This window comes from Bactrocera oleae, chromosome 2 (assembly GCF_042242935.1).
Source record: "Bactrocera oleae isolate idBacOlea1 chromosome 2, idBacOlea1, whole genome shotgun sequence".
Lineage (NCBI taxonomy): Eukaryota > Metazoa > Arthropoda > Insecta > Diptera > Tephritidae > Bactrocera > Bactrocera oleae.
The window spans coordinates 90,456,509-90,472,935 of NC_091536.1; the positions used below are offsets into that span (position 1 = coordinate 90,456,509).

The 16,427-nt window shown below is 35.1% G+C and overlaps 1 protein-coding gene across 1 annotated transcript; it reads right to left on the bottom strand.

The window, feature by feature from the left end:
- Nucleotides 1-3,782: 3,782 nt before the first annotated feature.
- LOC118679839 (uncharacterized) lies at nt 3,783-9,961 on the bottom strand. Its single transcript, XM_070105981.1, has 3 exons — nt 9,812-9,961; nt 4,228-4,359; nt 3,783-3,979 (listed from the first exon to the last, which is right to left on the bottom strand). The coding sequence occupies exons 1-3, from the start codon at nt 9,920-9,922 to the stop codon at nt 3,872-3,874; spliced, it is 351 nt and encodes a 116-aa protein (XP_069962082.1). The 5' UTR covers nt 9,923-9,961; the 3' UTR covers nt 3,783-3,871.
- Between the last annotated feature and the right edge of the window lie 6,466 nt (nt 9,962-16,427).

The following is a 16,427-nucleotide window of genomic DNA, read 5'->3' on the forward strand; positions in this document are numbered from 1 at the left end:
TATAAACAATGGCATCATCGGCATACAGTGTGAGTTTGACGCTCTTGATATTTAATCAAATATCAGTGAGTTTGTCGAAAGCAATAATAAAAAGTACTACTGATAAGGGCGAGCCTTGAGGTATACCGTTTTTGAGTTGGTGTGTATCTGAAAAGACGTTATTGACGCGTATTCTAAATTGTCGGTGAGCCAGAAAGCTTTTACTATTTGGAAAGCTTTTGGACCAATTTTCCAGGACGCGAGTTGGCTTAGAACTGCATGATCGAAAGCTTTCTCGAAGTCGGTAGCTAAAATTGAGGCATGGTTTTTTGTAGAAAGAGAGTCAGAAATAAAGTGCTGGAGTTGAATAAGTGAGTCTATTGTGCTGTGCTTGTTTTTAAAGGCGGTTTGGTTATGTTTGATAAAATTGTTTTTAGTAACAAACCACATCAACCTTTTAGCCAAAATTTTTTCAAACGTTTTGGTGAGACAGTAAAGAAATGGGACGGAATGACGAGAGTAAATTGATGGGCTTACTTGGTTTGGCTATTGGAATCACTGTGGCTGTGCGCCAAACATGCGGATATGTGCTCTTGGAGAAAATAGAGTTATAGAGAGAAAGTAGCCTATGCTTGGCTAGTAACGGTAGATTAGAAAGCATAGGATAAGATATCCGATCGATACCAGGAGTTTTGCCTTTTGCATGCTTGAGTGCGGCTTCTAATTCGCAAAAAGTTATTTTGTCATCTACATATCGTGCAGATCGTGAAAGATTCGTTGGGTTATATGGTGTTGAGAGCCAGTGCTGCTTTTCGGAGATGTACTCCGCGGAAAAACTTTTGTCATCTGAAAGGTTAAGCCAAAAATTGGCGAATGTGGCTGCAATGTCTTCGGGGCTCGTCAGTAACGTATTGTTAGATTAAATGGCAGTTATAGGTGTTGGAGGGACTCCAGTTAGCCGTTTAATATCCGACCATATTTTTTTGGGAGTGGAAGATGGTGAAATTTTGGAGGTAAAGATTTCGAGGCTTTTACTTTTGGCTGTTTTAGCCGCTTTTTTGAAAATGGAGTTGGCCCTTTTATAGGCCATAAGATTTTCGTTTGATATCTCACGTCGGAAAATTTTCAACCTCTCATTTTTGTGAGTGTGAAGTTGTAGAAGATCTTTGTGCCACCAAATAGGTGAGTAATTGGAAAACATTGGCTTGCTTTGGGGAATCGACTTATTTGCCGCCGAACGTATTATTTTCGTAAGAACTGCTGTTTCTTGATGAATATTATTTGCTAGCGAATTGGGTAGATTGTTTCTAATTTCTGTTTGGAACAGCTCCCAGTTAGCCAGATCTGTTTTGAACTTAGGAATCTGGTTATATTTTATTGAGTATAGGTTGACTTGAATAGTGATTAAAATAGGGAAGTGGTCACTACCGTGAAGGTCGGAGCTGACTTCCCAGTTCATTCTGGGAGAGATTTGTGGAGACGAAAGAGTTATGTCAACATTTGTTAAAGATGAGTGTGTTGAAATGTGGGTTGGGGAATCATTATTTAATATGGTTAGATTATGGTTTGAGACAAAGTTTTCAATTAAAAGTCCTCTTCCGTTGGAGTTGCACGAGCCCCAAAGTCGGTTCCAGGCAATAAAATCGCCGGTCCACAACAAAAGCTCAGGTAGTTGCAGGAATAAATTAATAAGTTCAGCATCATTAAAATCTTGTGAGGGAGGGATATATGTAGTTGCAATACAGAGTGTAGAAATAAGTTTTACTTTTAAAGCTATTGTAGACAGGGTAGAGTTTATGTGTATCAATTCGTGTGGAATTACCCGTTTTATGATTATTCCAACACCTTGTTTGTTTGTTTGTATATTTTGCAAATTAGCAAAATACCCAAGCTATTGTTTGGGATAAACAAAAAATATAGTGAGAAGCAGATGTAAATATATGTATGTATAAAGGTGTATTTAATTTTAATTTATAGATGAGTTTGGTTTTGTGTAAGTCACATGTCGTCGTCTGACGTGACATCCCTTTGAGAAGTGGAGATTACTCGTGAGAGCGAAGGGAGAGGGTCGTAAAAAGTTTGGGGTTCAGCAGGCTGGGAGGGGGATATGCCGGTGAGAGTATGTTGATCTGTGGTGAAATCATTGTTGGTTAGGTTGAGATATGAAGAATTATATAAAATATTAAGAGATGAGGAATAAGACGAGAAGTCATACTCCTGATTATTTGTTTCTGCAACTGAGGTGGGTTCTGTTGCTGAAGAGTGAGGTGTGTTGGTAAGGTCCATAGAAGGGGAACAATTGGAAGAGTTTTTTTCGTTATGAGTAAGATTTACAAATGAGGTGGGTTCTGTTTCTGTTGAGTGGGGAGAGTTGGTAAAGTCCATAGGAGGGGCATAATTGGAAGAGGTGTTTTCTTTATGATCAAGATTTACAATTTGGTTATTGTCTTTGTTATTTTTTGTTTCATCTGAATTTTTACTTCGTTGTTTTTGTTGGTTGTTGGTAGAGAATCATTTTTGTTTGCATTTTGGTGGGATAATATGGCGTAAGAGCTGCTAGGAGAGCTTTGAATGGTTTGTTGTTCTTTGTGCATTTTGATAGCTTCGCGCATAGAACATTTATTTATTGTTTTTATTTTGAGGATTTCTTTTGCTTGGAGGAACTTACTGCATTCTCTGCAGGAGGATGGGTGTTGTTGGGAACAGTTGGCGCAAAGAATGCGTTCGCATTCTTGTGGGGTATGGGGAGGAAGGGAGCAATTTACACAAAGTGGAGAACGGTTACAATGTTTTGCAGAAGCTGACATGATTTGCAGCGCATGGAGAGGGGTATGTATTGTCGAACTAAAACTGTACACCAGGCAATATCAATTTTACTGGGTAGGTTATAAAGATTAAAAGTTAGCAACAACACTCCCGTAGGACGTTCTTTTCCTTCTATTTTTTTGGAATTTATAGGCTGCTACGACACCTTGAGAGCTCAGTTCTTTAATAATTTCCTCTTCAGGAACATTATTAAGGAACGGCGCATAAATTGTGCCTTTCACGTGGTTTAGGGATTGATGGAATGTGACAGACACATCACATATGTCTCCAAGAGTCTTAACCCTGAGGATTTGTACGCGATTTCACTGTTTTTTACTAGAAGAAGTAATTTTCCATCACGTAGGAAGGTTATTGAGTGCACTTGGCTGCTGATCTGCTGGATGGCACGGTGTATAGCGAAACAGGAGTAGGATGAACGGGGTTTTAATGGGTCGGTTGTACTAATTATTATGAATTTTGGGTCAACGATTTTGGTTTCAGGGAGCAAAGGGAATGCAGATAAGGGTGCACTTATTTCGAGATCACTTTTCTTTTTTATTTTTATTTGTCCGGTATCGAGTATTTCGAAACGATTAGCTTCGCGAATTCGTGGCCTACGGCCTATTTTGCACGTTTACTTTAACAACAACTATGCGTATGTGGCACTTGCTCTTTACTCGAATCTTTGAGAGCACTTTAGTATGACAACAGCGCTACAAAAATTACAAACAAATTGCTGAAGAGTTCAAATATTTTAAGGGAAAAGTAAACTTGGTAAGTTTACTTTATTTCTACCGATCAGAAGATATTGTTTTAAATTTATTCAATATTCTTCCATCTTATAAGAAATTATATATTTACATTTTCTGTTAAGGAATATTTTCCTTATTTCGAGAACTTAGGGCTGAATATCAGATCACTTCGAAGTGGAATGAAATCAATCATTGGATAATTCCAGGTAATTCTTTACTATTACAAAAAAAACATCCAAACACAAATTTTTTTTCTTATAAAATATATTTATTTCATAAAGATTATTTTTTATAAGTACATAGATAAATCGTTGACTAAATAAAAAAATTTCTTTCTAGGTCACACATCTTTTAGCATAATTATGGCAATGCTTCGTACAGCAATCATCGGCCAAAATGCAGGGATCGCCAAATTTCCCACATTCTGTGCTGCGCGACGGAAGCTGAAAAATAGTTGAAAATATCATTAAGCAATCGGACGATTCAATAAAGCGTTAAAATTAAACAAAACTTTCCGAACGAAAACGAAAAATAAACATTGAAATGCTGCAGCAATAATCAAAAACAACAACATATGACAGAAAGCGCGCAAAATGTAATAAAAAAGGCAAGATAAACTCAGGACAGCTCAACTAAAGTAATTTTTAGCTATAATTAAATAAAATCCACACAAATTGACAATCAACTTTACCTCATTTGCTGGCAATAACTGCATCAACTGTGCCGCAGCAGCCGAAACTTCATCGCCAACCGCTGCCGGCTGGCTTGGTGACTCCACCGCTTGTGGCATTGTCACCGATGCCCTCGGCAAACTTGTTGCATGCTGCAAGTTGCACGAACGTAATTTTATTGGCATATTGCGGTTTGATGTTGTTTTTGTAGCATGTACACGCCCGTTGTTGCAATTTAATAAAAACATTTATTAAATGTCAGTGCAAGCGCCGTGGAGGTGGAATGGGCGAAAAACAAGAGAGAATATTAATATAGTTTATGCTCAGTAATTTGAAAATTTTTGTGGTAAATTTGCGATATTGAAGCAACTACTCGTATACATAAACACATACTCACTCACACATACGCATACATACACAGAGGAAACTACGAGCAGCGACTAGATAAGTGGAGTGACAATTGGGTGTTGATATAAGTTTTAAAGGATTTTAAGGCAAGCACTGGGGAAGTATAAAATAACAACAATAATTATGTAACTCTCATTTCGCCAAAGTACTGTTATTAGCTATGTGCTGAGAGCTTCCCGTTATAGAATGATATGTCTCTCCTCTAGAAAAAAATCCTCAGTAGAGTGGACTGCATTGCTACTATTGGTAGATTTCTCGAATATTTCAACCTTAATTATAATTTACAACTTTGGTGAGGCCAACATTGATCTACAAATTTATATATGGTTCTATGATAGGGAATCAATTACTATGTTATTACGATATGTTAAAAACTGTTCACAGATTTTATCTGTTTCTCTTTTTAGGCTTATAACATTTCTGATGAGCTTATAATTTATAAATCCTACTACATTCCTTATTCGTAGAAAGATACTCAGAGAAATACTTCGAAATGGTTCAATGTGTAGTAATCGTGACTAAAGTTAACTTTAACTTTCTAGTTCAGTCACAAAGCCAGTTTACATTCACACTTCCAAAAGCATGTAAAAGGAATGTTGACTATCTGGACGATTCCGCCGCATATCCCGTGATTTTAATTCTTATTTTAGCATATCTATCTACTATATAAAGCTGTTGATATTTATTTCTCTAATTAATTAGTTTTAGATCTTAAAAAACTCTCTCACATTTCGTGACTTGAAAAATTGTGTGTATTATTCGGCTTACTGCCTTCTTGTCGGATCCGTAGAGCATGTAGAGCATAGTTCGTATATTACACGATTACGATAGCTAAAAAATATAAGCTTTTTATTCTCTCGCAACACGTTGCTACAGTGTATAATAGTTTTGTTCACCTAACGGCTGTTTGTATCACCTAAAACTAATAATGATAGATGGATCGATACCTTTAAAAATCGGGCATGACCCCACCCCTTAATAAGTTTAATGTATATATCTTCCAAACCAATAAATATATATCACCCAAATTTGCACAGTACAAATTTTTTTAAGACTTTCTACAATAGTGTGCAAACTAAATATGTCAGAGTGTTTAGATTTTACATCCAGGATTTCACAAGAGAACTTTATAGAAGCCGGTGTCAAAATTGGATGATGAGCATGTCACAGCCCACTTTTAAATTTTAACCAATTTTATTTCAAAATTCCTTGTAAATATATTCTTAAGTATAACTGAGCAATATCCAAATTAAAGCAATCAGTTGGTCGATTTATGTGCCCCCAATATATCCTATATATGATGTCCACCTTTCCTCCTGACTTTAAACTATTTAGGTGAGTCAAAATATGTAATATTTTAATGAAATTAAGTGGATAAGTTGATTGGTCCATTTGAATCCACTCAAAAATATGTTTGTTAAAGATTGAAAAAGAGATTTTCTACTGCTTTTTCCTTACTCCCGGAATAAATTGTAAAAGTTCAGCCTTTTAGACTGAAGATCCTTTTATTTATTAAATTGTGGGCGAACCCTTTCTCGAATTTTTACATTATATGAAAAGTTAAACAGATGTTGGACGCAGAGAATGTTCTATTTTAGAGTTTTTTTCGGAACGGACTTAAAACTACTACCCGAATGGTAGCCATAAACTAACCAAACTGGACTAGAGTAGCCAAGCTGAAATATAATAACAGAGTTTATACTATTAATTTATCTATGTGATATTTGATTTAGTATAATTTTAATATCATTATTTTCAACTTCATGATATGACTTATGAAATATCTGGAATTATAGTCACTTCACAGGAGATTCTATAAAGAAATACTTTTAGATATTTGTAAAAAGAGTTTAAAATAAATTAGGATACTTTTTTATGAATTATTATATTTCTTTATTAAAACGTGGAAATCTTTTAAGTGGAGATCAATTATCATATGCCAGCCGAATAAAATATTTTACTTCGTTACTTCAATAATTATTTATGAATAAAAAGAGTATACTCCGATAATTTAGTCGTCTTCGATTAGCTTTATATTTTCGAACTTTACTCTCTATGTTTGAGACTTGCTCTCGGAACGACAAGATAATCTAGCTACATGTCCTACAATAATTCTGGATAATAGTTTAACAACTTTTTTATTTATTTATGGTGACGTATTGGATTTATGCCGGCCGTGCGTTCGATTCGCCACCCAGCAAGTTTGAGCGAAACTACAACTAGTAATAGTAATATATGAATATATGAGTATGAAATCACGTATATTTCTTTAAGACCCTACCATAATACACAACGATACCAACAACAATTGCAACAGCGTTATTTTCATTGTGATCATTATCTTGGCCAACACTTCACTTCAAGTTATTTTACTCGTATAAACTTTCTTTGTAATTACAACTTGTTTTAAGTCAATCACAAGTATGTGTGCACTCTTGTCACTTTCAGTTTCTGAACTGTGTCGATAATGGCCTATTTATCCTAATCTTCGAGCTCAAAAGTCTCCCATTACACCTTTGAGCTCGATATAGCTTAATAGTGTTATTTCCCAAATTTCTCAAAGACTAATCAATTTTGGTGATTTCTTTCGTTAACGATTTCTCAAGTAAATCAACCGATTTCGACCCGGTTTGCGGCAAACGATGTGTTTCTTCAAGGTTTAGAACTGATTAGTTTTTGGTATCGATCGGTCAAGTCGTTTGGAAGAAACTCGAAATTTATTTTTGAGATTTCTTGAAATCTACTGATTAGGTCCAAATTTACACGAAATGCAAGTGCAATGAAACCCTTTGGAATGCCGTTTAGTTTATTCAAATCGGTTGAGTTGTTTAAAAGTTATAAGAGGTTTACATACATCCACACACACACACATACATCCACACATACATACGGACATCGTCGTAGAAATGTTCGGGGAAGCTTCCTTGACCCTCAGAACGTCGAATCTGTTGAGAACTCGATTTTTGCAAAATGGGGTGAAACCAATAACTTCCCGATTTGTAGAAAATTTTCAATTTTCTTAGCGGGAAGTTAAAAAAGTATAATTCTGTAGACGATGTCAACATACTGTATCACCATATACCACATACCCATATTATTATCGTCGATATAAGAAGGCGGCGCACAATTTTATCGCTATGACACATTTTCCAGACTTTTTATTATCAACAAACTTGCACAATTTCTTACTTGTTCACTTACTTACTTGTATCTTTTTTGGTGTCCACTTGAAATTTTGTGTTTTTTTTTACTTTCCATGTGCTATATCATAAAAAGTACTGAACTACGTTGTCAATAAATCTGACTTGCTTCAAGAATCATACTGAAGTGCCTAACGTTAAATTGAAATTTTTACGGATGATGGGATCAGAATGAAGTTCTGTGGGAAGTCGGCTTCTATTAATTTTGGACTTCTATTAATTTTTAAGCCAAATCTTAAAATCCACAGACGGTACACTCTTTATGTCAATTTTTTTGGAGGGTTTTAGTTGTAATTCTATAAAAAACTGTAGTTTGTGAGGATTTACAACACAACTATTATTTGAGTGATTGCTGTGGTTATTAACAGCTCCGTAAAAAAGACTGCGACCTACAAAGTTTCGACCAAGCAGAGCTCTAACAATTTATTAGAAACGTTTATTCAATTTTTTAAAGAAGGGTGTCGCGCCAACTTTTCTGAATTTGTAGAATAAACCGATAGCTGAACAGATACAACAAACAGTATTTCGTAGTTGCTGAAAAATATATTTTAAATAATTTGATCGGAGATCGGAGAACCCAGGTAAGCCAAACCTCTAGTATTGCCTCAAATTACGCTATGTGACGTTAGAAAGATAAAATGTCTCACTAAGAAATTTCTGAACCAGTTTTTGTGATTGCTAAGCTCAATATTCTTCGAGCCTATCACACATCATTTTGGTGTCGTTGATTCGTTCCGTTTTGGCGATGATTTTGATACAAAGGATACGTCACGCTCTGCCAGGCCAATTGACGAAAGTATCGATAAATATCATCGATTCTGAAAATCGTGTAAACAGTCTTTCAATTTGCTCGGAGCTGAACATTGCACAAAAAAAGTTTGGAACCGTTTAAATAAGGTTGGATACAAAAAGATGCTCAATGTCAGAGGCTACACGAATTAATGTAAAAAACAAAACCATGAACCAAATTTCTATTCGCCAATCGCTACAGAAAAGCAACAAAATCAATCCATTTCTGAAGCGGATTGTTACTGGTGATAAAAATTGAGTATCTTAGAACAATACCTTGTAAACACAGTAGTGGTTGAATGGTGGTGAGTCGGCGCAAAAGGAGGACTAACTAGGATTGACGGTCCGGAAAGTTTTACACTATTTGGTGGTATTGGGAGAAAATAATAATCTACAATGAGTTGCAAAATCGGGCAAAATCTTAATTTGGAGCTGTACCAGCAACAATTGAACCGTTTGCATAGAAAACCCTCGTCCAGAAGCGGGCAGCTTTAACCAATATAGAGAAACTGAAAACGTAGATGACAAGCGAGGAAGTGGGAGGAAATACGTGACATCTAAAAGTGAGGGCAAAGCTGTTGTTCTTCGTTTTGAGAAGTAAACCATGGCTCAGTCTAAGAGAAGTTAAACAAAAAAAGTGGGTTAGATCTTATCTCTAAATACAATACTGGACATACACATATTTGAGTTAAATTTCTATAATTAGCTTGTTTAGGTTTCTATTTTGACTTTTGAAATTTTTGTACCTCAAATAGATTAAGGTTACATTCACATATACTATTAAGGTAAAATAAACATTTATTTCTGTTCTTAAGCTTAAAACTGAATTTGCGTGTAGATTTTCATTTTGCACACAATTAACTTTATATACCTCAGTCAGTTTTAAGCATTACAAACAACCGTTAAAAACGTATAAAAATAATTAGTTAATTGGATCGTCGTGTTTCGGCCAAGCAATATTTACGATAATGTAAATGAGAAAAACCAAAATTTATTATTTCTGCTGTTGTTATATAATTGCTCAACAGCAATAATAGTTAATTGATATTTTGCTTATTCATACTAAAAACATTTACGCCATAAAACAGAGTAAGTTAAACAAGTATTCGAACATCATTACCTATGCTCTTGACACTAGAATAACATTTGTTAGTAATTGTTGTTGTAAATGCTCTTTAAAGTTTAATTAATGTGAGTTTCTACTTACATCTTCATTGTATTCGGCGCATTTTCTTTGCGCTCCCAAGGTGTTATCACAAATCACCAAGCACAAAACAACATAGAAAAGAAATTTCACTGAATCGCTCATATTAAACATGTTTACTGTTGTAAAGCCGGCATTCAACTGATGCAGCAAGTAAGCAGCTCAGCTTAAGTTATCGTGGCGCTTAGCTGTAACTGCAACCAGGGTTGCCGCATGACTCTCAACTCACTGTGGAGTAAGCTTGAAAGATTTGGCCGGAGAAGCTAAATACGAAGAAAATATGTCTACCACTTATTGATTCGAGAGCTGGTCAAGTTCAGAATTTTTTCTGAGAGTTATTGAAAAGGAATCGAAGTTTTTTTAACATTTGCTTGATTTTATACAAAATTGTTTATATGTTCATTTTTAAAAAAATGTCGGATATAAGGCTAATTTTCAGGATCGCCTTTGTCCATAAAGCCTCGACGGCCCACAATGATTCTACAAACTAGTGCTGGCTAAACCAAAATAAAAAACGGGATCACATAATACTTTCTCGTAAAGTTCGACCGATTTTGGCTTTACATCAATGTTGCGTATGAAAAAAAAGGTTACTTTTTAACCAAAAAAAACAATAAATTGTTCATAAATAAAAATGTTGCAATAATAGCAAAACCATCGCAAGGGTAAGTAGGCTATGCTACCACGCAGTTACAGTAAAAATATCAAGTAGTTACGTTTTAAATGAAAATCTTACTCAACAGACCTAACCCCTTAGCCGCATTTGTATAAGCAACTTTTTGACCAAATCAGAATCATTTCTGTAACGAGGTTATTGACAGTATTTAGTATATTATCTGTGTGTCACTGCCATGAGTTTCTTTCAATTTGAAAATGAATAATAATCCACAAGAATCTACAACAAAATCAAGTCTCAAACTTATGTTTCTTATTTCAGTTACCTATAGTTTCAAATTCCTGAGTAACCTACATGTATGGAGAGATAATAAAAAATTTTTAAACAATATTGAGTAGTTAATATATATCAATAAAATAAAAAAAATTAATTTTTTATCGATCACCACGCTCAAAAAGTGTAACTTGAATTAATATCAGAGAAAAAACTTAAATTAATATCAAAGACAAAAAAACATACCGCATAAATAATAATAATAAATAAATTGTTGCTTAACTCAATCGATAGAACGTGACTGAGTGGCAAGCAGATCACATCAAACTGAGCAGTATATTGAATGAATTTTAAATAGCCACCAAAAGTCTTAAGCTATACTTTTCAAGAAACCCAAAATACAAGACAAAATGCTAACTATAAGTATAACCAAATCTGAAAACATAACTAACGGTTTGCAACAAATGAAAAAGGTTTTGCTAGTTCTTTCCAGTCATATTCTTTATTATAATATACCGTCAAGTCGAATTAAGGTTACATAATAAGGAAGGAATATTTTTTATGAAAAAATTTGATTTTGATCGGTCAGTTTGTATGGCAGCTATATCGTACAATGGTCTGATTTAATCAAATATTTTCGAAGGTTGTAGCGTTATCTGGGTTAATAAATTTCTTGAGGACACCTCGTCAAATAAAAAAGTTTTCCATACAAGAACTTGATTTTGATCGGTTAGTTTGTATGAAAGCTATATCGTATAGTGGTCCGATGTTGGCGGTTTCAACAAATGAGCATTTTCGTGAGCATTTTCTTGTAAAACTTCATATTGATATCTCAAAAACTGAGAACTAGTTCGTGTATGCACAGACTGGACAGACAGAGGGACAGACATGGCAAAACCGCTGGTATATATACATATACATACATACTTTATGGTCAGGTTACTGTTCAGGGTATATTAAAATGACAGCGAGCGAAAAATTATTAAGTAATGCTCGACGTTGGTGGATGTCAAACAAGTCATTCAAAGAAAAAATTAAAATTTTTTAACGAGACCTCACAAAATGTTCTTTACAAATTATATTATATACTAACAACTAATTATTCAATTGGCAATTCAAATCCAAACAAATCAGAGTTTTAATACAAAACATATAGTTAAAACTATGTTTTGCTTACTTTTTCGAACTTCAAATCGATTTTTGAGCTTTTTTACTACATAAATACACATATACTTTTTATGATGTATGTATGTACAAGTATGTACATATGTGCACAACTTAATCTCAGTCTAGAGAAGCGATTACACAGAAAGCAAAAACACCCAAATAAAATTAAATTGTAGTAGTTATTGTTTTTTCTTTTGTTTTGTAAACAACGGCAATGTGAGACTGCGGGATTTACGGGAATTATGATGAAACATTTGCCAAAAAAACACACAATTTTAACAAAAACAAAAATCACATACAGAGAAATAATACAAACTGAAAGTGTTTAAGAAATTCCGTCCTAATTTGGAAAGTTAATGCGATAAAATTGATCAAATAAACGAATTAATAGAATTTAAAAATCAAAATAAAAATATTTAGAATAGTTAAACCAATTCTCCTTGAATCACTAATCAGGGTTAATCTTATTCGATGAATACTACCTGGATTATAAACTTCTATATTTGGTTCATCAGATTCTCTTAGGTCAACGAGGCGTTTTGAGCACACAATGCACAAACTTATTTAGGTGATTAATATCAATCCCAGCTACTTCGCTAGATTCGAAAAGATGCGTCTGCCGAGGTATTTCTATCTCAGTCTGGCAAAAACTGGGCGATAGTGGAGAAAGTGGCAAGATTTACGTAGCCAACATTTAATTAAAATAAAAATAAATTACTTATCGTAATTATTTAGTGTTTAACATTAACCTTCCCTAATAAAAAAAATCTTATCAATGTGATAGTGCATTTTTAAACTCTAGGTGGAGAATGACGGTAGTAATATTTTTACAAAGGTGTTCTACTACAACTAAACAACGTGGCTTCTAGTGGCGCCATCTGTCTGAAATTGTTATCCCTCATTTGTGTATTCTTCAATGTTGTCGTATAAAATTTATATAACAGCTGACATGTATAACAGCTGAGATATCGCGCGACATGTGACATTACATTTTGTAATGTCGGTCGGAAAATGAGCATCGAACAAAGAGCCAACATTCAGTTTTGTTTTAAACTTGGTAAAACTTTTACCAAAACTCATCAAATGATGAAACAAGTTTATGGCGATGATTCTCTATCCCGTAGCCGTATTCACGAGTGGTTTAAACGTTTTCAAGAGGAACGGGAGGACTTGAAAGACGACGAACGTTCGGGCCGGCCAAAAGATGTTGTGAACGAAAAAAACACGGAAATTATGCGTGAATTCATTCTAAAAGAGCCGAAATCATCGCTTAAATATATGGAATCGGAATTATCAATATCCGTAGCGTCGATTAAAATACAATAATTTGACAGAAAATTTGGGCCTCAGAAAGGTTTGTGCTCGATTTGTCCCGCACACTTTGAAACAACACGAAAACGACCTCAGAATTCAACATTCAAGAGACATCATTAAAGACCCAAACTTTTTGTATTCGCCTGATATGGCACCCTGCAATTTTTATTTGTTCGGAAAACTACATTTGGCCATGAAAGGAAACCGCTATGCTGACGTTGATGCCATCCAAAAATCGACGTCCGCCATCCTCAACGCTATACCGACAAATGACCTAAAAAAGTCATTCGATAACCTTCTTGAACGTGCAAAACGTTGTATTCAGGCGGAAGGAGACTATTTTGACGGCGAACAATAAGTTTTTCAAAAAAAAAACAAATAATATTCGTTTTTTAATAAAAGTCCTGAAACTTTTGAATTGCATCTTGTAGCAATGAGAACTTTGGAGGCTGGTCGACGTAGCGAATAAAGCTTAGAGACCTCTAGTGATAGGCGCAGGCGCCAATGCGCACTTATAATGATAAATAATATAGCTATAGCTAACCGAGAGGAGGAACCAACATATATTGACCCAACCTCGAAGAAGGTTCATGATGTAACAATGCATACTAGCGAAATAAACACTGTCGAGTGCTTCGTACACCCTCGTTTTCTAACCATATGTATGTGTCCTCAATAAAAGTTCAATCTTCAGAAATCCTAAGAGTACTAACTGAGACCCATACAGGAAGATTGGAATCGCGTACCCTCCAGTCATACCGAAGGCGGGCAAGGGAGCCCGCCTTCTTTCGAAAAAATATATGTAGGCCAATAACTTAAACCTCATTCCTTTTGAAGACATTTGAAAAAATTCTAGACGCCTATATTGGAGACAAGCTTTTTTTAGCCAACATGTCGAAAGCACAGCACGCCTATACGGAGACTGCTTCTCTTACGCTAGCCCTAAATGTAGAAGGAGCACTAATTGCCCAGCACAAATTGCTCAGGTTAGGGCAAACAGAAACTCCTGAGGGGAAACTCCCTCCTAGGGTAAGTTGTAGCTAATGAACTTTTGGTAAATTTTGAAAGGAAAATTGATAGCCTATGTAAACGGATATTATATTCTTTACAAGGAGGTACCGCCCGAGGCTCAGCGTGGTTGAATTGAAGCAAACAGTTACAATGAAATTTCCGAAATGGCTGACTAACTGATCAGGACAATATGGAATGCCTTAAGGTCATGCAGTATTGCCAAAATCAATCCCCGAAGGAAAGCACAAACTACTACGATACATGCAAAAAGTGAGTGTAGGAAGGTGGGTATGAGAGAGATGCTGTTATACCTCCTATGCTTCTATCCAGCATTATTTAATAATACAATATTTATACAATACTCAAATCGATGAGATTTCGTACCTGTTTAGACTCTACATCTATAATGTACCTATATATATATTTATATATATACAGCTGTGTTCACAAAAATAGCAGTGCGGGAAATGTAATCAAGTAATGTTATTTTTTTTTCAGGTTCCGTTACGATTATGCCAACGTTTACGCATTGTTGTTGTAGAATGGAATGTGAATAAGGAAGAAACAAAAAAATCCCATTAGATTTGCGAGATTTAAGCAAATGAACAACTCTTTTTGCTAGAAGCACCAGTCTTTGGCTGTTCCTTAAAATTAAACTAGTCATTTTCAAATCAATTTCTTCAGTATCAGTTGAACAGCCGCCATATCTATTGCTAGAACTATTAATCCAACAAAATATTAGGTAAAGTAAAAAGTTCGTTCGGTTTTTATCTAAGAGATGGCGTTATTGTCCATAGTACTAGTGTTACGTGTCGCATCATGTAATACTATACGGCGCTGAAAACGTGTTTATTCGCACTAAAAGTTTGTTTTTGACAGTTTTTCGATTGATTGAGTCAGTACGTTGTGAGCGCTCGTCAAAGATGGACACCAGCAAAGAGAAAATTCGCTATATTTTACAAATTTTCTTCGATCAAGGCGAAAAAGCAGCCAAAGCAGCTAAAAAAATTAATTTAGTTTATGGGCCCGATAGTGTAAACGAACATGTAGCACAAAAGTGGTTTGATGGGTTCCGTTCCGGTAATTTCGATTGGATGGTTTTGTTGTGTGTTTGGTGGGATTGACAAGGAATCATCTACTACGAGCTGCTCCCCTATGGCCAAACGCTCAATTCGGCTCTCTACTGCCAACAACTGGACCGCTTGAAGGCAGCACTCATCCAGAACAGGCCATCTTTGATCAACAGAGGCCGAATCGTGTTCCATCAGGACAACGCCAGGACACACATGTCTTTGGTGACGTGCCAGAAGCTTTGGGAGCTCGGATGGGAGGTCCTAAGCATCCAGCTTATAGTCCGGACCTGGCACCAAGTGATTACCATCTTTTTCTGTCCATGGCGAACGCGCTTAATGGTGAGAATTTGGCCTCAAGAGAGGCCTGTGAAAATTGGCTCTCCGAGTTTTTTGCCAATAGGGACGTATCCTGAAGATAGCATCTCGTTGGCAACAAATTTACGAACAAAACGGCGCATATTTGACTTAAATCGGCAAATATACACAAAGTTATCATCTTTTGAGAAATCAATAAAAAACCGAACGAACTTTTTACTTGACCTAATATTATAATTTTGTAGAATTTCAAATGCGTCATCAATGCGTCACTTTTCATCATGGTTTGTTGTGAATATCAGTTTAGAAAGTAAAAAATTAATCAGCCCACATAACTGTACATGCCTACATACGCAAATGTGATGAGGGGATACTAAATTATTTGATAATGATTGGTATATTATCTATCCATATTACCTATACTTGTAGTACTAGAATAGTATAAATGTACAAATTCTTTGAACGTTTTTGAAGAAAAGAGGAAATAATATCGATAGATAGGTATGTAATAATAATAATAGCTAAAAAATTAGTTAAATAATTGTAGGGGAAAAAATAGGGATTTTCTTATGACGAAGTTGTGTTGCTATCTCAGAAAAAAGTTGATATGGCATGACAATAGATACTAACCTTAGGCCTTCTGTAAATATTTCACACTATTTGGCACACACTTATCTAGAACACACAAGCATACAATTTATTATTACTATGGAAAAGCCGAAGTTTCGGCGATTGATGTGCCTACAACTCTAACGACGGCTCAAAATTTGATTCAAATTATAAAGAATTTACTTACTTACACCTTAAACCGAAAACTTTGCTTATTCCCTTAGCTCCCTGAACTCTAATT